General features: G+C 44.3%; 1 protein-coding gene across 1 annotated transcript in view; it reads right to left on the bottom strand.

Moving 5' to 3' along the window:
- The window catches only part of LOC106564677 (netrin-1), a 97,115-nt gene that overhangs the window by 37,445 nt on the left and 38,544 nt on the right, over positions 1–21,126 (bottom strand). The window contains exon 3 of the mRNA XM_014130892.2: positions 11,571–11,759. Within this exon, the coding sequence (XP_013986367.1) occupies positions 11,571–11,759 (189 nt within the window). The remainder of the gene's footprint in view (positions 1–11,570; positions 11,760–21,126) is intronic.

Here is a 21,126-nt window from a genome sequence, read left to right as displayed (position 1 = left end):
AGCACTAAGCACAAGATGGTTCATAGGAGTTTATATATAATAGGTTAAGCAGTGTATGTGTTAACTTCATTAACACAGAGAGCGAGAGAGGGGGAAGAAATGGTTAATATTGAGAGAGAGAGAGAGAGAGAGAGAGAGAGAGAGAGAGAGAGAGAGAGAGAGAGAGAGAGAGAGAGAGAGAGAAACACAGTGACAGACTCATATCTTCACTCATTGCCAGCAAAGTTCCAAATATAGTTCTGTGCAAATATTTTACCTGGCAAGCGGACAGGATCATGCGTCATATCATTTGTCACCTTAACGTAATTACCAATAATTTTTGTTTTGATGTAATCGAACACCGCAGCCTAACTCAGACAATGTTTGCTTATAATTACATTAGGGCTTTCACTCTGGCTAGTTTCAGAAATTAAATTGAACAAAACTGCTTAGGTAAGCTGAGGATTGTATAAATGATGATGGAATCTGTTTATGCTTTCGTGTTGGTGTGAGGCATCACTGAGTTTGAAGGAGTTTGGACAAACTAACAGACGAACATAGGAAGTTTCTCTTGCATATGAGATGGGTTATTATTTCCTACTAGTGTGGGGACCTAGTGTAATGACATGTTATTTACATGGTGGCATGCAAGGGTTTAGACCACAGGGATATGCTGTACTGCTGTTCAAAGACTGAGCTCACAGCCTATGGGAGTACAGTAACGGTGTCTGTGATTGGTGGATCTGGGTGTGCGTGGTGTGTGTGTGTGTGTGTGTGTGTCACTGCTATTGGCCGCTGTTCATTCAGTGACACGGATAAATAACAAATAAACGTAATAATCTTAATCTGGGATCTTAATCTGTTGGTGGCAATGATGATCTAACTGACTAGGTGATTATGAAGGTTAAACACCTCTTAAAGGATCCACCCCCTTTTTTCAATTTTCACCTAAAATTGCATACTCAAATCTAACTGCATGTAGCTCAGGACCTGAAGCAAGGATATGCATATTCTTGATACCATTTGAAAGGAAACACTTTGAAGTTTGTGGAAATGTGAAATGAATGTAGGAGAATTTAACACATTAGATCGGGTAAAAGATAATACAAAGAAAAAAACATGTGTTTTTTAAATGTTACATGACTCAGTTGGGAGATGCAAGAGAAAGGCAATAATGTATTATTCCAGTCCAGGTGCAATTTAGATTTTGGCCACTAGATGGCATCAGTGTATGTACAAAGTTTTAGACTGATCCAATGAACCATTACGTTTCTGTTCAAAATGTTGTATCAAGACTGCCCAAATGTGCCTAATTGGTTTATTAATAACTTTTCAAGTTCATAACTGTGCACTCTCCTCAAACAATAGCATGGTATTCTTTCACTGTAATAGCTACTGTAAATTGGACAGTGCAGTTAGATTAACAAGAATTTAAGCTTTCTGCCAATATCAGATATGTCTATGAAATGTTCTTGTTACTTACAACTTCATGCTAATCGCATTAGCCTACGTTAGCTCAACCGTCCCGTGGGGGAGCCACCGATCCTGTAGAGGATTTATTAAGCCTGCTAGCTAAAGGTTCAAATCAAAGTGTATTGGTCCTGTACACAGTTTAGCAGATGTTATAGCGTTGTTTAGCAAAATGCTTATGTTACTAGCTCCTACAAATGCAGTAACATGTTTTTTTTAAATTACAACAAAAATCGAGAACGTCGGGTCGAATCCAATTAACAACCCAAATAGCACTGTAACAGTAATCAAAATGCAATCTATACATCCAGTGCATTCGGAAAGTATTCAGACCCCTTGACATTTCCACATTTTGTTACATCTTATTCTATATGGATGAAATTGTTTGCTTTCCTCATCAATCCACACACTCATAGCCCACTCGTAGCACGCGCTCCAGCAGGTATATCTCACTGGTCACCCCCAAAGCCAATTCCTCCTTTGGTCGTCTTTCCTTCCAGTTCTCTGCTGCCAATGACTGGAACGAACTGCAAAAATCTCCTGGAGACTCATATCTCCCTCACTAGCTTTAAGCACCAGCTGTCAGAGCAGCTCACAGATCACTGCACCTGTACATAGCCCATCTGTAAACAGCCCATCTATCTACCTACCTCATCCCCATACTGTATTTATTTATTTATCTTGCTCCTTTCCACCCCAGTATCTCTACTTGCACATTCATCTTCTGCACATCTACCATTCCAGTGTTTAATTGCTATATTGTAATTACTTCGCCACCATGGCCTATTTATTGCCTTAACTTACCTAATTTGTACTCACTGTATATAGATTTTTTGTTTTCTTTTGTTCTACTGTATTATTGACTATGTTTTGTTTATTCCATGTGTAACTCTGTTGTTGTATGTGTAGAATTGCTATGCTTTATCTTGGCCAGGTCGCAGTTGCAAATTAGAACTTTTTCTCAACTAGCCTACCTGGTTAAATGAAGGTGAAATAAAATAAAAAATACAAAAAACATAATGACAAAGCAGAAACAGGTTTTAGACATTTTTGCAACACCCACCCCAAACAAAATATCACATTTACATAAGTATTCAGACCCTTTACTCAGTAATTTGTTGAAGCACCTTTGGCAGCGATTACAGCATAGAGTCTTCTTGGGTAGCTTGGCACACCTATATTTGGGGAGTTTCTCTCAATCTTCTCTGCAGATCCTCTCAAGCTCTGTCAGGTTGGATGGGGAGCGTTGCTGCACAGCTATTTTCAGGTCTCCAGAGATGTTCGATCGGGGTCAAATCCGGACTCTGTCTGGGCCACTCAAGGACATTCAGAGGATTGTCCTGAAGCCACTCCTGCGTTGTCTTGGCTGTGTGCTTAGGGTCATTGGAAGGTGAACCTTTGCCCCAGTCTGAGGTCTTGAGCACTCTAGAGCAGGTTTTCATCAAGGATCTCTTTGTACTTTGCTCTGTTCATCTGTCCATCGATCCTGACTAGTCTCCCAGTCCCTGCTGCTGAAAAACATCTCCACAGCATGATGCTGCCACCACCATGCTTCACCGTAGGGATGGTGCCAGGTTTCCTCCAGACGTGACACTTGGCATTCAGGCCAAAGTGTTCAATCTTGGTTTCATCAGACCAGAGAATCTTGTTTCTCATGGTCTGAGAGTCCTTTAGGTGCCTTTTGGCAAACTCCAAGCAGGCTTTCATGTGCCTTTTACTGAGGAGTGGCTTCCGTCTGGCCACTCTACCATAATGGCCTGATTGGTGGAGTGCTGCAGAGATGGTTGTCCTTCTGGAAGGTTCTCCAATTTCCACAGAGGAACTCTGGTGCTCTGTCAGAGTGACCATCGGACTCAGTTTGGCCATGCTGCCAGCTCTTGGAAGAGTCTTGGTGGTTCCAAACGTCTTCCATTTAAGAATGATGGAGGCCACTGTGTTCTTGGGAACCTTCAATGCTGAAGAAATGTTTTGGTACCCTTCCCCAGATCTGTGCCTCGACACAATCCTGTCTCAGAGCTCTATGGACAATTCCTTCAACCTCATGGCTTAGTTTTTGCTCTGACATGCACTGTCAACTATGGGACCATATATAGACAGGTGTGTGCCTTTCCAAATCATGTCCAATCAATTCATTTTACCACAGGTGGACTCCAATCAAGTTGTAGAAACATCTCAAGGATGATCAATGGGCTCCCGAGTGGTACAGCGGTCTAAGGCACTGCATCTCAGTGCAAGAGGCGTCACTACAGACACCCTGGTTCGAATCCAGGCTGTATCACAATCGGCCGTGATTTGGAGTCCCATAGGGCGGCGCACAATATACCCAGCACCGTCCGGGTTTGGCAGGTGTAGGCCGTCATTGTAAATGAGAATTTGTTCTTAACCGACTTGCCTAGTTTTTAAAACAACTGGATGAACCTGAGCTCAATTTCAAGTCTCATAGCAGGGTCTGAATACGTATGTATATAAGGTATTTCTGTTTTTTACTTTTAATACATTTGCTAACATTTGTCATTATGGGGTATTGTGTGTAGATTGATGAGGACTTTTTATTTGTTTAATCAATTTTAGAGTAAGGCTGTAACGTAACAAAACGTGGAAAAAGGGAAGGGCTCAGAATACTTTCCGAATGCACTGTATGTATACCGGAAAATGTACACAATATACTGTATACTAAGAATGATATGTACTGTGACGTCCTGGCCAGTATATAAAGTTAATTGTTTTGTAGTTTGGTCAGGGCGTGGCAGAGGGTATTTGTTTTATGTGGTTCGGGGTGGTGTGTTTGTTAAAAGGGTGTTTGGTTTAGTATTTCCGGGTTTTGGTTTATGTCTAGGTAGTTCTATGTGGAGTCTAGTGAGTGTATGTCTATGTTTGGTTAATTGGGGTTGGGACTCTCAGTTGAAGGCAGGTGTTGTCTATCTGCCTTTGATTGAGAGTCCCATATATTAGGGTGTGTTTGTGTTTGTGATTTGTGGGTGATTGTTCTGTGTTGAGCCTATGCTAGCCAGACTGTTTGTAGTTGTTCGTTCGTTCTTTTTGTTTTGTGATTTTGTACGTTCATTTTTTGAAGTTAATAAATGTTCAAGATGAGCATACACGTACCTGCTGCGTATTGGTCCTCCTTCACCGACGACAACCGTGACAGAATCACCCACCACCAAAGGACCAAGCAGCAGAGGAAGGAGCAGACGGAGTTCAAATTGGACAAAAGAGAGAAGTGGACCTGGGAGGAAGTTCTGGACGGGGCCGGACCTTGGCATCAGGCTGGGGATTATCGCCGCCCGCAGGGGGAAATTGAGGCAGCCAAGGCAGAGAGGTGGTGGTACGAGGCCATGGACACGCTGAAGGAGAAGCACGAGAGGCACCCCCAAGAAAAAATTTTGGGGGGGCACATGGGTAGTTTGGCTAGGCGTAAGAAGAGCCGGAAGCCAGCTACCCGTGGTTATATGGAGGAGCGTATGGGGTGGAGAGCGCTATGTTTCGCTGAGAAGCGCACTATCTCACCCATACGCACGCACAGTCCGGTGCGAGTTATTCCAGCCCCTCGCAGGTGCCGTGCTAGGGCGGGCATCCAGCCTGGTAGGAGGATGCCTGCGCAGCGCATCTGGTCGCCGGTACGCCTCCGAAGACCAGGCTACCCAACTCCCGCTCTACGCACGGCTACCATCAGGCCCCTGCACAGCCCAGTCTGCCCTGTACGAGCACCCCGCTCGTACAGGGCTACTAGTTCCATCCAGCCAAGGCGGGTTGTGCAGGAGGTAAGATCTAGACCGGCTGTGCGCCTCCATAGCCCTGGGTTTCCAGCTCCTGTCTCTCGTGCGGACCCGGAAGTGCGTCCACCCAGTCCGACTCGTCCTGTTCCCGCTCCCCGCACTAAACGGCAAGTGCGTAAACCCAGCCTCGCCAGTCAACAGTCATCATCAGAGCTGCCCGCCAGTCAACAGTCATCATCAGAGCTGCCCGCCAGTCAACAGTCAGGTCATCAGAGCTGCCCGCCAGTCAACAGTCGTCGGAGCTGCCCGCCAGTCAACAGTCGTCGGAGCTGCCCGCCAGTCAACAGTCGTCGGAGCTGCCCGCCAGTCAACAGTCGTCAGAGCTGCCCGCCAGTCAACAGTCGTCGGAGCTGCCCGCCAGTCAACAGTCGTCGGAGCTGCCCGCCAGTCAACAGTCGTCGGAGCTGCCCGTCAGTCAACAGTCGTCGGAGCTGCCCGTCAGTCAACAGTCGCCGGAGCTGCCCGCCAGACTGCGCTGAACTGCCGGAGTGGCCAGACTGCGCTGAACTGCCGGAGTGGCCAGACTGCGCTGAACTGCCGGAGTGGCCAGACTGCGCTGAACTGCCGGAGTGGCCAGACTGCGCTGAACTGCCGGAGTGGCCAGACTGCGCTGAACTGCCGGAGTGGCCAGACTGCGCTGAACTGCCGGAGTGGCCAGACTGCGCTGAACTGCCGGAGTGTGCCGGAGTGGCCAGACTGCGCTGAACTGCCGGAGTGGCCAGACTGCGCTGAACTGCCGGAGTGGCCAGACTGTCCCGAGTTGCCAGACTGCCCAGACTGTCCCGAGTTGCCAGACTGCCCAGACTGTCCCGAGTTGCCAGACTGCCCAGACTGTCCCGAGTTGCCAGACTGCCCAGACTGTCCCGAGCTGCCAGACTGTCCCGAGCTGCCAGACTGCCCAGACTGTCCCGAGCTGCCAGACTGCCCAGACTGTCCCGAGCTGCCAGACTGCCCAGACTGTCCCGAGCTGCCAGACTGCCCAGACTGTCCCGAGCTGCCAGACTGCCCAGACTGTCCCGAGCTGCCAGACTGCCCAGACAGCCTGGAACGGCCTGAGCCGGAGCCACCTCCAAAAAATAGGTGGGTTGGGGAGGGGGGTGTAGCACAGTGCCGTCGTTGACGGCAGCCACCCTCCCTTCCCTCCCTTTAGTAAGGGGGAATTTTTCTTTTGGGTATTGTTTGGGGTTATTTTTTTTGTTAAGGTGCTTCCGGGTAGCACCTTTAAGGGGGGGTACTGTCACGTCCTGGCCAGTATATAAAGTTAATTGTTTTGTAGTTTGGTCAGGGCGTGGCAGAGGGTATTTGTTTTATGTGGTTCGGGGTGGTGTGTTTGTTAAAAGGGTGTTTGGTTTAGTATTTCCGGGTTTTGGTTTATGTCTAGGTAGTTCTATGTGGAGTCTAGTGAGTGTATGTCTATGTTTGGTTAATTGGGGTTGGGACTCTCAGTTGAAGGCAGGTGTTGTCTATCTGCCTTTGATTGAGAGTCCCATATATTAGGGTGTGATGGCTGTTCAACAGTCTGATGGCCTGCTAATAGAAGCTGTTTTTTAGTCTCTCGGTCTTGGCACTGATGCGCCTCTACGTACAACGTCTGCCCGGCTCGCACACATCGCACCGAATCGCACACATCGCACCGAATCGCACACATCGCACCGTATCGCACACATCGCACCGAATCGCACCGAATCAATCGCACACATCGCACCGAATCGCACACATCGCACCGAATCGCACACATCGCACCGAATCGCACACATCGCACCAAATCGCACACATCACACCGAATGTCGATCTATCGTTCAGCGCGCTCTGTTTTATTTTTCACTCGGTACGCAAATTATATGCAGAGGTGTTAAGTACTCTCGGCCAGCAAATGCTATTGGTGTGTCTGAGCCCTAACATAAGCAAGAAGCTTGACTCAACACAGATGTAGACTCCATTCCTAGAATCTTCTAGAAATAAAAACTGGACCCATGTCATATTCCACAACCTCTGTTAAAAACATCACATATAAAGTAACAGGAGAGATGTGTACAGTTTTGCCATCAAGTTAGCAGCAGCAAAGAGAGACAGAATCAAGCAGTTACGAGCATGAGTCAAAAGGTTGAAGACCAGCCTGGGAAAAAAGAGAGCAGGAAAGACATGCAAAAGAAGACATTGAGATGATGGAGGCACAGAGAGAGTTCTCACTTTTCCATGTCGGTGGTGTTGGCAGTTGGCACAATCAAAGGAGTCAAGAGACGTTCAGAGCCCCACATGTCCCAGATGCACACGTACAGTTCAGAATTAGGTGCTTAGAGGTCCACACTGATGCATTTTTCACAGCTTTTTGACAAGTTGTTTTGACATAATATTTACGGCATCAGTATAGTAAGTCTCCTGCCATTAAATAATGGACATAATATTGAAATTAATAATTTACAGTAAATCCTAACATTCTATGACTGTTTTTTTTTTGTAAACTAGGAAACTAGAACAACTTGCAAAATGTCAACAGAAATAAAGTTGGTTACTCTAGGCTCTGCAGTAGCTGTAGACCCAAATACTCATTGTGCGTATTGAGGGTTTTGAGTGGCATTTCAACTTTGGCTTAACTAACTACTCAAAGCTGCAGTGAATCCATTAGTGGATTCCTGCTAGTTTGTTGACCCTAATTCAGCTATGCCTGAGAAATCCTCCGTGGCCTCTGACACACACACACACACACACACACACACACACACACACACACACACACACACACACACACACACACACACACACACACACACACACACACACACACACACACACACACACACACTGCCTCAGAAATCCTATGTTGCCTCTGACTCAGAACCAGAGGTCTTCATTAGCTCTCCAAGTTAAGCAAATCATATTTAATAAAAAGCCAGAGTAAAAGGGTTCACCTGGGAGTAAGATGGATTATTCATTTAAAATCTGCTACGGTTCTGAAAATCGGGGTAAAAGACTAGCAGTAGTCTTTTGATAGTGGAGCTTCGCACACATATGGGGAGCACTGCGGCATAAATATACATGTATTAATAAATATCAGTGATGAATAAATGGAATTGAATTAAAATGTTAATTCAATTAAATGTGATTATTTCAATCAACACTGTGATAAAAATGCATCAGTAGACTTAAAGGTATCACAGGGAAACCCACCATGAGAGTGAGTCATGGTGCTGAAAGAATCAAGTCTTGTCCACGTGAAAACGGGATGGATGGATGGATGGGAGAACAATACGAGGTTATTACATCTCCAACAATTAGACAGCCTCATAGAGATGGGGAGGGTATATAGTATGGGGGGTTAATGATACACGGCCTCCCGTGATGGATGTCTGTTTGCATTCCCCAATCGAAAATTCCAAAGTGTTAATGTCAGCTGGGAACACCGCACGAATGGGATTGATGGGTGTTTGGGTTTGGGTTCCATGACTTTTGTTATTAGGACTTTTTTTCATGCAGAGAATGAATCATGTTGGATGTGATGTTTGGATAAACCGGACTGTTTACTCTCAATCTCTCTCGTTCTGTCAAACTGACAGATCTTTTAGAAATGTGACTTTATAGCAAATTCATGTTTTCCAGTTATGTGAAACTATGATATTAAATAGACAGAAGCAAATAATCACAAACAATACAAGAAATAGAGACTTATTCCACATTCATACTGTAGCGTTGATGTCAGGTGTGGATAAATGAAGAAAACAACGTTATAACAGTTGAAATACATTGACTTACAGTGAGGGGAAAAAAGTATTTGATCCCCTGCTGATTTTGTACGTTTGCCCACTGACAAAGAAATGATCAGTCTATCATTTTAATGGTAGGTTTATTTGAACAGTGAGAGACAGAATAACAACAACAAAAAATCCAGAAAAACACATGTCAAAAATGTTAGAAATTGATTAGCATTTTAAATGAGGGAAATAAGTATTTGACCCCAGGTGTCTTTTATACAGGTAACGAGCTGGGATTAGGAGCACACTCTTAAAGGGAGTGCTCCTAATCTCAGTTTGTTACCTGTATAAAAGACACCTGTACACAGAAGCAATCGATCAATCAGATTCCAAACTCTCCACCATGGCCAAGACCAACGAGCTCTCGAAGGATGTCAGGGACAAGATTGTAGACCTACACAAGGCTGGAATGGGCTACAAGACCATCGCCAAGCAGCTTGGTGAGAAGGTGACAACAGTTGGTGCGATTATTCGCAAATGGAAGAAACACAAAAGAACTGTCAATCTACCTCGGCCTGGGGCTCCATGCAAGATCTCACCTCGTGGAGTTGCAATGATCATAAGAACGGTGAGGAATCAGCCCAGAACTACACGGGAGGATCTTGTCAATGATCTCAAGGCAGCTGGGACCATAGTCACCAAGAAAACAATTGGTAACACACTATGCCGTGAAGGACTGAAATCCTGCAACGCCTGCAAGGTCCCCCTGCTTAAGAAAGCACATATACATGCCTGTCTGAAGTTTGCCAATGAACATCTGAATGATTCAGAGGACAACTGGGTGAAAGTGTTGTGGTCAGGTGAGACCAAAATGGAGCTCTTTGGCATCAACTCAACTCGCCGTGTTTGGAGGAGGAGGAATGCTGCCTATGACCCCAAGAACACCATCCCCACCGTCAAACATGGAGGTGGAAACATTATTCTTTGGGGGTGTTTTTCTGCTAAGGGGACAGGACAACTTCACCGCATCAAAGGGACGATGGACGGGGCCATGTACCGTCAAATCTTGGGTGAGGACCTCCTTCCCTCAGCCAGAGCATTGAAAATGGGTCGTGGATGGCTATTCCAGCATGACAATGACCCAAAACACACGGCCAAGGCAACAAAGGAGTGGCTCAAGAAGAAGCACATTAAGGTCCTGGAGTGGCCTAGCCAGTCTCCAGACCTTAATCCCATAGAAAATCTGTGGAGGGTGCTGAAGGTTCGAGTTGCCAAACGTCAGCCTCGAATCCTTAATGACTTGGAGAAGATCTGCAAAGAGAAGTGGGACAAAATCCCTCCTGAGATGTGTGCAAACCTGGTGGCCAACTACAAGAAACGTCTAACCTCTGTGATTGCCAACAAGGGTTTTGCCACCAAGTACTAAGTCATGTTTTGCAGAGGGGTCAAATACTTATTTCCCTCATTAAAATGCAAATCATTTTATAACATTTTTGACATGCGTTTTTCTGGATTTTTTTGTTGTTATTCTGTCTCTCACTGTTCAAATAAACCTACCATTAAAATGATAGACAGATCATTTCTTCGTCAGCGGGCAAACGTACAAAATCAGCAGGGGATCAAATACTTTTTCCCTCACTGTAGGCATCCCTCCTGTGAATAGTGTCTATGGGTTGAGCTGCACAGATGCACTTCTTCTCAGACAGACAAGACAGCCTCTCTGTCAAACTGATTGATTAGTTTGTTTATTTACCTCCTCCATGAATAATGTGGGAAAACATGGAGCTCTAACTGTCAACCAGAGGCTGATATTTCCCTTTTATACGCCCTTGGAAGGAAGCGCTCTGAAGAGTGTTTGTGTGTGTATGTGTGTGTGTATGCGGGGCACGTTCACGGTGTCGCCGGGCCTTGTTTGAACAGAACTTTAGCTCCCTGTTATCTTTCCCTTCAGCTGTAGGAGGTTTGAAAACAGAATCTCTCTCTCTCTCTCTCTCTCTCTCTCTCCTTCTTTCTTTTTACCCTCATCTCTCCCGAGGTGAAGGCCAAACATTTCAGGAAATTGTGACCCCCCCCCGGTGAGCACACCTGTGTAGAAATGTGTTCTTGCCCCACCCCATCCCAGAATTCCTCTCACTCATCTGACCTGCGCCTCGCCGGGAATCACTTCACACCTCTCCTGTTTGTTTTGCTTGCCCTGTCATCCCCCCCATCCCTCGCCCCAAATGAAGCCAAATAACTCTGAGTCAGTGAGGAACCCCCCCCCAAACCCCTACCTCATCACAGACTCCCGCTGACCCATCTCCACTGACAGAGCTGGACGGGGGTAAGACCGGCCAGGAATGTATGGATCACCGTGTTTTTCAAATTCTCCTGATTCTGCTCTTAACTTTTAGATAGGAGATGAGCGACCCACATAACGTAGTGGTTATCTCTAGGTTATCCTCTGAGTTTGCAGTTAGTTATTCACCAGTCAACATGACTAGCTGGGTTATTAAATACATTTAAAAAATGCACAATATCCTGTTTTCAGATGATGAGATTTTCGAAATGTACTCTGTTTATGACATGAAGTGTAACTTTGGATAACAGTTGTGTATCATAGAGCGACAAGAGAGCCCCAGAGGTAACAGTCAGACCAGGACTGAAGCCCTCGTACCTTTGCAGGCTTTCCTGTGAGAGATGGTTTTGGACAGGTCTCTGTAGTAACCCTCCTTGCAGTAGTGACAGTGGCGTCCGGCCGTGTTGTGGCGACAGTTGAGACAGACTCCTCCGCTCTTCCTCCCAGACAGCTTGTACAGCTCCATGTTGAAACGGCATCGCCTGGCATGCAGGTTACAGTTACAGGCTGCAGAGACAGAAAGGAAGGGCGATATTACATTTTTAAACAACCTTTTATTGACACATTTCAACTTATTTGCATAACGAATTCAATGCCAAATCCACATTTAATGCCCCCCCCCCCAAAAAAAGCACTGCACAGAGGGAGAGAGAGAATAAACAGAAGAGAAGAGCTGAGAAGAGAAAAGAATAAAGGGAAGAACAAAGAGAAAAGAAAAAAAAGACATTCTTCAATTGAATTACAAACGCTATAGATTACTGCACTGTATCTACATCACGTCTTGACTCCCACACTCCAATTATCAGTCTGGTGCCTGACAACCGATAAAGCGGTGTGAATAATTACAGTATTCTGTACGTGTTTGTTTACCAGATATACAAATCCTACTTGACACCTGGGCCTCAGCAGATGAGCCCCCCCCCACCCCCCAAGGTAAAAGACTGTGAGAGTTTTAACTTCCCTGATAATGAGGTCAGGCACTGAGCTGAGTTGAGTCGTTTTTGCTCTCTTTCTTGTTCTCTCTCTCTGTTTCTCGCTTCCTCTGCCTCTCTCTCTCACCCTGCCCTCCCCCCTCTCTCTTTCTCTCTCTTTCTCTCAAGGTTATTCTCTCCTCCTAGCAGACAAGGTTTCAGTACAGTATTATCATTCCACACCAAATCTCCGGTCGTGTTTGCTGCTGGTTTACTAATGAATAAAGTTGCTACGGCCGAGTTTAATTAGCCAGCTGATGTTTATTCATGACTCGTCGTTTGGCTTAACTTCATTAAACCCCCCGTCTGACTATATATACACACACACACACACACACACACACACACACACACATACACACACATCTACCAGTCCGTCCGGGTCTCCCTTCCTCGTCAATGATTTACCACGGGACACAATAGTTCCACTAAAATGTACTGTGCCAAATACTGCATCACAATGCCAATGCCACAGGAGGGGAGAGCGAGGGAACATGTTGATAGGGCTCCACCCTGACACATCTGCCCATGTTTTTCAGCCCACTCCCTCCCGAAACACACATACTGTACACACACTCAAGTAGGCTACTTCCTGTTATCATGTGCCCATCACAATCCAGGGAATAGAGTCGCTTCTCAGCTTGCACCAGTTAAAGCAAAGATCCATTGAAGGGCTGTGGCGTTTTAGTCCAGACACTGTAATTAGCTCCTTCACACAAGTTATGTTAGAGACTGGAGAGAAGGAGTCTCAGAGGGTCCACACATTCAGCTCAGTCCCTTATCTGTAGAGTCTGGTTTCCCAGCTCTCTACCGGACACCAGGGGTCCTTAATTAGGGCTGTCCTCTTTGCTTGTTTTCCCTCCCGATCTCGGTCTGTTGATCTTGTGTTGCCTGGGCTCACCCTAGGCTTTAGCCCCCTCACCCCTCACTGCCTTAGAGGCATCACGGTGGAAAACTATCCATCTGCCTTTGGGGCATCGCATTGGAAACCTATCCTTCCCTTAACCCTCTGTCTGGAGGCCCGGAGGTTTAGGGATTACTGGCAGAGAGAGTTAAGGCACGGACACACCGGTAGCGCTTACCGCCAGAGAGTACTTAGCACCTCTGAACAGAGTGGCAGCCGTAATTTGCCGTCCAATTCTACATGGTGAATTGCGCGAACACGTCGGCAGTCACACGCCCACAGTGTGTTTTAGGGGTGGTCTCTAAAACACTGCGCCCGAACAAATCCGCGAATGAACGGCAGATGGACACTCGGTGCGGTGCGTCCGCTCCCTCAGGCTGCCGGATCACTGCTCAGACTGTTCCTGGCAGCTCTATAGTTACACTACCCAGACTCCTTCACTCCATGTCTAGTGGTGGGAGCAAGGATTACAACAACCGGGCAATATGCATTAATTCTCTCCATCTTTACAAGAACAGAGATATGCTACAGAGATATGCTACAGAGATATACTACAGAGATATGCTACAGAGATATGCTACAGAGATATGCTACAGAGATATACTACAGAGATATGCTACAGAGATATGCTACAGAGATATGCTACAGAGATATGCTACAGAGATATGCTACAGTGATATGCTACAGAGATATGCTACAGTGATATGCTACAGAGATATACTACAGAGATATGCTACAGAGATATGCTACAGAGATATGCTACAGAGATATGCTACAGAGATATGCTACAGAGATATGCTACAGAGATATGCTACAGAGATATGCTACAGTGATATGCTACAGAGATATGCTACAGAGATATGCTACAGTGATATGCTACAGTGCATGTTGGCTATTATACAGTATGCAACTGGGATGCGAAGGTGTAATATGCTTCAAGCTACAGTAATTGGTTCCAAAAGATAAATCGCTGCGACCAATAGGAAAGAGCAAAACACACTTTAGATAAACTTCTGGTTCTTAGAACCTTAGAAAGTGATAGACCTGCATCACAATAGCCTGTATAGAGTCAGACTTCTTGTCTTCCGTTAAATCCTCCCGGGGGTTTAGAGTGGCTGCAGCAATGCATTGCACCGTTCTCTCAATGCACTGAAAAAGAAATGCTACATGACATGAAACCGAGCAACATAACAAGGTGTTTTATGAGTCATTATGAGAACAAACTGTTTTAACAATGACATTATTCTGGTAGTTTTCTTTTCTGTTAGATTGAATGAAAAACAATTGAAGATAAACGCTGATGTGTCACTTGTTTGTCTGGTATTGGCTTATCACGTTTCCTGCAATGTTGTGATGTCATTCAGGCTTCATTCAGCCCTTATCCATTCATTCATGTGGAGTTCCCCCTTTCCTGAGTTCAACCAAATAATCATCTTGCTTTGTCTTGGTGGTAAATATGGGGATACAGCCGCTCGTCATTGAATACCTGTTATACTTGTGTTTTTTTTCTATATTTCAGCGCTCTGAAGACCAGACCCATGTTGTTTTAACACCTGCGTTGAACTGGGACATTCTCTGAGGTTTCACAGCAGCAGCTCTTCCTGACAGGCCTCATCTGAAGTTGTGACACCTCTACAGTCACAGAGGAACTAGTCCCACCTGCTCGTTGGGCCAGGCAGGATTCAAGATGGACGCGCTAAAGCTGCAGGCGCCTCGCTCCTGCCAGACCTATACGACCATGAGACTCCAATGCACCTCAACACACACACACACACACACACACACACACACACACACACACACACACACACACACACACACACACACACACACACACACACACACGGGAATGCCTGGCACGTACTGTGTGTTTCGAAGTGCGTTCTCTCTCCCCCATTTACCAACTGTACAGCCCGTCATTGTAAATAAGAATTTGTTCTTAACTGACTTGCCTAGTTAAATAAAGGTTAACTAAATCAATAAAATACACATGTTGTCTTCAGGGCATGAGAACACATTTTGTACTATTACGAAAGCGAGGTGATAACTGAAAATATTCAACGAGGAAAAATGACACAATTATTTATAGTGTAATTACTACTTGTTTTGTTTCATATAAATGCAACATACTGCACATTTAATGTAAGATTGAATCTGGAAGTAAAAAAATTTGACCGGGAAGCAAAAGTGTGGTAATTTTCAAACCCTATGGGGCTATCAACTCTAACCCTTCAGGTTGGGTTACTGCGGCAACCCACCACTAGTTAATGACCCACAGGTAGTAAAATGTGTTAACTGATCCCTTTAAGCACAAATAATTGAGTTAGCCGGATCAAGCTAATCAAGCTCCTCATAATGACACTCACACCTACTGTAAAAGGGACCTTTAATTCCCCAAATAAGTTTTTTTTTAAAGAAATTTGAATTATAACGCCTAAGAAAAAATATTAGAAAGAAAAATGCTGTGGTATTTATGGGCAATATAAAATGAGGCCTAGGTCTCTCAGTTGTCACTGTTTCTCGCACATCCTGAGAAACACCGCACATTGGACCACCAGAGAGAGTTGGATCTAAAGAGAGAGTGTTTGTGTGTGTGTTGCAAAATTGGCAGATGTTCGCTCTGAACGGTCCCCAGGCTCTTGGACTGACCCCGTTGCTATCACAGCCCTGCTTCCTTGTTTTCCTAATTAACGAGAAAGTTTGACCCTGGGAGTCATGCTCAAGTTGCGATAAGTTCCACTCGACAACTGTTGGTCTAGTTTCATATAGCGATGGATTTGTTCAAAAAATTCACTGCTAAGAAGAACTTTGTTACTGAATACAATTCTGTAAGTCCAAACTTAATTGGAGCCATATAAAACCTTAATTAGAGCCTGACCACCCACTCTGCAAGACGTTTTCAAAAATGTTAATTTCACTGTCTGTCAGTCCGTCCGCCCAACCACCCGTCCATCCGCTGTAACATTCAGGGGTCACAGACTGACCTGAGGCCTGTCATCGATATTCCACAAACACCAAGAATTCCGTCTCCCTGCCGCCTTAACCCTTCACTATCCCTCTAAACCAGACGGAATAGCAACACCCAACACCAGAGTGTCAGAGCAGGGGAGCAGGGGAGCAGGGGAGCAGGGGTAGGGAGCAGGAGGCTCTTGCTATTCTGCCCCTTGGTTTAAAACAAACAGGTGGGGAAGCACCTGCACGCACAGTTTACTTTTAATCCTACGGGCGCCCCTGAAAGTAATCAGATTAGACCCAGAAAGCCCCTGAAGACAGAATGAGAAAATATTGTGTGTCCCTACTTCGGCGATTGTTTTGGTTTTGGAGCGGTTTCGGCGGCGAAGGGGAGAAGGGAGATTTGTGTGTGTTTATGTTGTCCCTGTGTGGAGGAGTCGATGAATTCTGCTTGTTACATCAGCAGCAGAACGTTCCGGTATTACAGCACATGACAGACATTTCAAGAATGGAAGGCATGATGCAACACTGAGCACCAAATGTGTCTCAGAATGACATCGTATGACTTTTAACCAGAGCCGCTCTGGTCACACAGAAGTGCACTATCAGGGTCAACAGTTCAATGCCCTCTACCTCGCTAACCTATAGACAGCACGCTTAGGACTGGTCTATATCTGGAGACTGAAGGAAACATTACATTAGAGACGCATCAGCAGTAGTTGAGAGGGAGTTGTGCTCCATACAGTCGAAAGTAAGAGGATCACATAATTGACGTCCAACCAGGAGACCCCCACCTCAGACTAAATTCATTCTAGAGATCTAATCCACTTGAATCCACTCTACGAGTGGATATAGCAGTCTGATAGGATAAACGGACACATATGACTGCACGCTATGGTGCACCTTCATCCGTGCCAGACCAACACGCATGTACACTCTGATGTCCATACGCACACACACGCGAACACACACACTGCTGCTTTAGATTCCTTGCACAATTTAAAGCCTTACATAGGGGGTGTAATGATATCGTCTGTGATTTTAAATCTTTCTTTTCATACTTCAGCCGTAATGCCTTGCATTATAGTTAAAGTGCACCAGTCGCAAACAATCATTGTGATTCACACATCCGCAACTGGCAGCCGCCTCTTAGCCTATTGGCAGACAGCCAGATTCACTCAATGTTGACACTTTCCTTGGCTATGATTAAAAAAAAACGTGTTTATGACAGTTAGCTAGGCCTACTTCCCGCAGCTCTTGTAGCCAGGACAATATTGAATATATGAGGACTGAGGACCACACCGACGCTGTAGTATGTGTATAATTCACATGCCCTGGAATTCCACTCTCTCTTATAGAGAAATAATAGTTTCTCCGAACAAAATTACTGTTTTTTGCTAAACAACCCAACAACATCTCACTTTCTCAAAGCCCATAATAACAGCAGGAACACTCAAACACACACACACAGACAGACACACAGACACACACACACACACACAAATACACGCACACACACAAAGCATCAAGTGGTCTGAGAAAGAGAGAGAGGGGAAATATTTACGCTAACGCTGTAGCTATGCCGTATGTATCGTACTCACTCAGATATCAACAAATAAATCTGACGCATTAAACGTCATGACAACAATTACATCAATTGCATCATGTTACCACAGTGATTTATTCGTTGTGTGTTATTTTTCCTTTTACATTGGAACAATATTGTTTTTTTGTCTGGTTTATTTGTTGATTCAGACACTGCCATGGTAGAAGCTGGGCATTAGGTCATTCCAGGGCTGGGAATTCTCAAATAAATAAAATGTATTCAGAGAGTTTAATGGGTGACATCATACTTATAGGACTAACAGTGCATGTTTTGAGACAATTATAGCATCAAGTCAATGTGATTAAATGGGCCTGACAACTACAAATGATGCATAATATACAGATGAAAGAGCACTCTGGTGAGGTTTAGTAGACATCTAATAACTGCCAATCAATTAACCAAAAAAACAACAAAATGTAATAGCTGACATTCTATGTTTACTTTCGATCAAATAAGGAAGCTTTATTGAATCAGACAAAGTGCTCTATTCAATCATATCCACTTTAGCCAACATCTGCATAACGGTGGTTTTGGCGGTGTTGGAGGTGGAACTGCGTTAGAGCTGTCAAATCCACAAGCGACTCCTGGCATTATACCTAAAGCGGACATTGCCATCAGTCGCATTAGGAGAAATCCCATGCAGCCTTGTTTACAAGTTCCAACACTGGAATGTGAGATGTAATCTAGACCTTGATTAGGCTAACAGAAATCCTCATTATTTCGTTAAATTAATTTAAATTTGATATTCATTAATTCGTATCAGTTTTGTGGCTTCCTGACAATGATCAAGAGCAGCTGCTCACTGAAGTCGGAAGTGGGAAGTTTACTTTCACTTAGGTTGGAGTCATTAAAACTTGTTTTTCAACCACTCCACACATTTCTTGTTAACAAACTATAGTTTTGGCAAGTCTGTTAGGACATCTACTTTGTGCATGACACAAGTAATTTTTCCAACAATTGTTTACAGACAGATTATTTCACTAATATTTCACTGTATCACAATTCCAGTGGGTCAGAGGTTTACATACACTAAGTTGACTGTGCCTTTAAAGAGCTTGGAAAATTCCAGAAAATTATGTCATGGCTTTAGAAGCTTCTGATAGGCTAATTAACGCCATTTGAGTCAATTGGAGGTGTACCTGTGGATGTATTTCAAGGCCTACCTTCAAACTCAGTGCCTCTTTGCTTGACATCATGGGAAAATCAAAAGAAATCAGCCAAGACCTCAGAAAAAAATTGTAGACCTCCACAAGTCTAATTCATCAATTTCCAAATGCCTGAAGGTACCATGTTCATCTGTACAAAAAATAGTATGCAAGCATAAACACCGTGGGACCACGCAGCCGTCATACCGCTCAGGAAGGAGATGCATTCTGTCTCCGACAGATGACCGTGCTTTGGTGCAAATCAATCCCAGAACAACAGCAAAGGACCTTGTGAAGATGCTGGAGGAAACAGGTACAAAAGTATCTATGTCCACACTAAAACGAGTCCTATATCGACATAACCTGAAAGGTCGCTCAGTAAGGAAGAAGCCACTGCTCCAAAACCGCCATAAAAAAGCCAGACTACGGTTTGCAACTGGACATGGGGACAAAGATCGTACTTTCTGGAGAAATGTCCTCTGGTCTGATGAAACAAAAATATAACTGTTTGGCCATAATGACCATCATTAAGTTTGGAGGAAAAAGGGGGAGGCTTGCATGTCGAAGAACACCATCCCAACCATGAAGCACGGGGGTGGCAGCATCATGTTGTGGGGGTGCTTTGCTGCAGGAGGGACTGGTGCACTTCACGAAATAGATGGCATCATGGGGGAGGAAAATTATGTGGATGTATTGAAGCAACATCTCAAGACATCAGTCAGGAAGTTAAAGCTTGGTTGCAAATGGGTCTTCCAAATGGACAATGACCCCAAGCATACTTCCAAAGTTGTGGCAAGTTGCGACAAAGTTAAGGTATTGGAGTGGCCATCACAAAGCCCTGACCTCAATCCTATAGAACATTTTGTGGGCAGAACTGAAAAAGTGTGTGTAATCAAGGAGGCCTACAAACCTGACTCAGTTACATCAGCTCTGTCAGGAGGAATGGGCCAAAATTCACCCAACTTATTGTGGGAAGCTTGTGGAAGGCTCCCTGAAATGTTTGACCCAAGTTAAACAATTTAAAGGCAATGCTACCAAATACTAATTGAGTGTATGTTAACTTCTGACCCACTGGGAATGTGATAAAAGATGAAATAAATCATTCTCTCTACTATTATTCTGACATTTCGCATTCTTAAAATAAAGTGGTGATCCTAACTGACCTAAGACAGGGATTTTTTACTAGGATTATATGTCAGGAATTGTGAAAAAAACTGAGTTTATATGTATTCGGCTAAGGTGCATGTAAACTTCCGACTTCAACTGTAGTTACAACTGACAGCGCCAAGACATCAGCTATGCAGGTTCCAAGTGGAAAAAGCATCTACTTTCTTTTCCCAATAGAAATAACAGCATTCTCCGTGCACCATAAATTATAAATTGATACGAGCTAAGAAAATGAGTAATCAGTTTGGGGAAGGGGATTGTAAATACACATAGCAATAGTTTTAGATGATTTTGGGGGGGACATGTAGCCTATATTAATCATTATGGAACTCCGACCACACATAGCAGGATAAAGCTGGAGCCTGAGCGCACGGTTCACCACGACTGGACCGTTGTCATTACAGTTCCAGGATTAGTGAGGATTAGGGTAGATTTATAGGACTATTGTTTAACCCTTATTGAAATAAAATGTCAACCTTCCTATATTTCACGAATTTAACTTGAATATGACAACTTTCAGGATGAATCAAACCACAGTATTTTTGATTCATCAATATATTTGCTGCGTAAAGGCTCTCCAAACCATTTTTTAATTATTTATACATACTTTCCCACCGCTAAAATGTTTGTAAATAATCTACAAGATCAGAGTATTTTTAAATCTATCAGTTGGTGCTGAAACATATATTCATAATTGTTTTTGGTTTTATGCATTAAATGACCTGGTATGATGGCGCATTGATAAGTTATACAGTTAAAAGTCGTTATTTTTGCATTTAAAGTAACTGTCCAGTGTTTTCAGAATCCAATGAAATATTACCTGTAATTAATTACAATATGAGTTAAATCGTTTTCCTTCCAAAAAAAAGTGTAATTAGGTATGTTAAAAAGCATATTTTCTGTGTTGGAATGGTCTGGGAGTACCCCAACGACAAAATGGTGTGGGCGTATATCGGTCATAAACAAATGTAATGCGAGTAGACCGCTGATTGGCCAGCTCTACTTATCCTTCCGCTTATACTGTGTTTTGAAAATACCCCTCCATATACCGCATAATAAGTCATGTGAAACTCTGTAGAAAGGCATTTTAAAATGTAAAAAATATATCTGACACCACAATTTCGCCCTT

This window comes from Salmo salar, chromosome ssa12 (genome assembly GCF_905237065.1).
Source record: "Salmo salar chromosome ssa12, Ssal_v3.1, whole genome shotgun sequence".
NCBI lineage: Eukaryota > Metazoa > Chordata > Actinopteri > Salmoniformes > Salmonidae > Salmo > Salmo salar.
The sequence above is the reverse complement of the archived record's forward strand: the minus strand, read 5'-3'. Positions and strand labels throughout refer to the sequence as shown.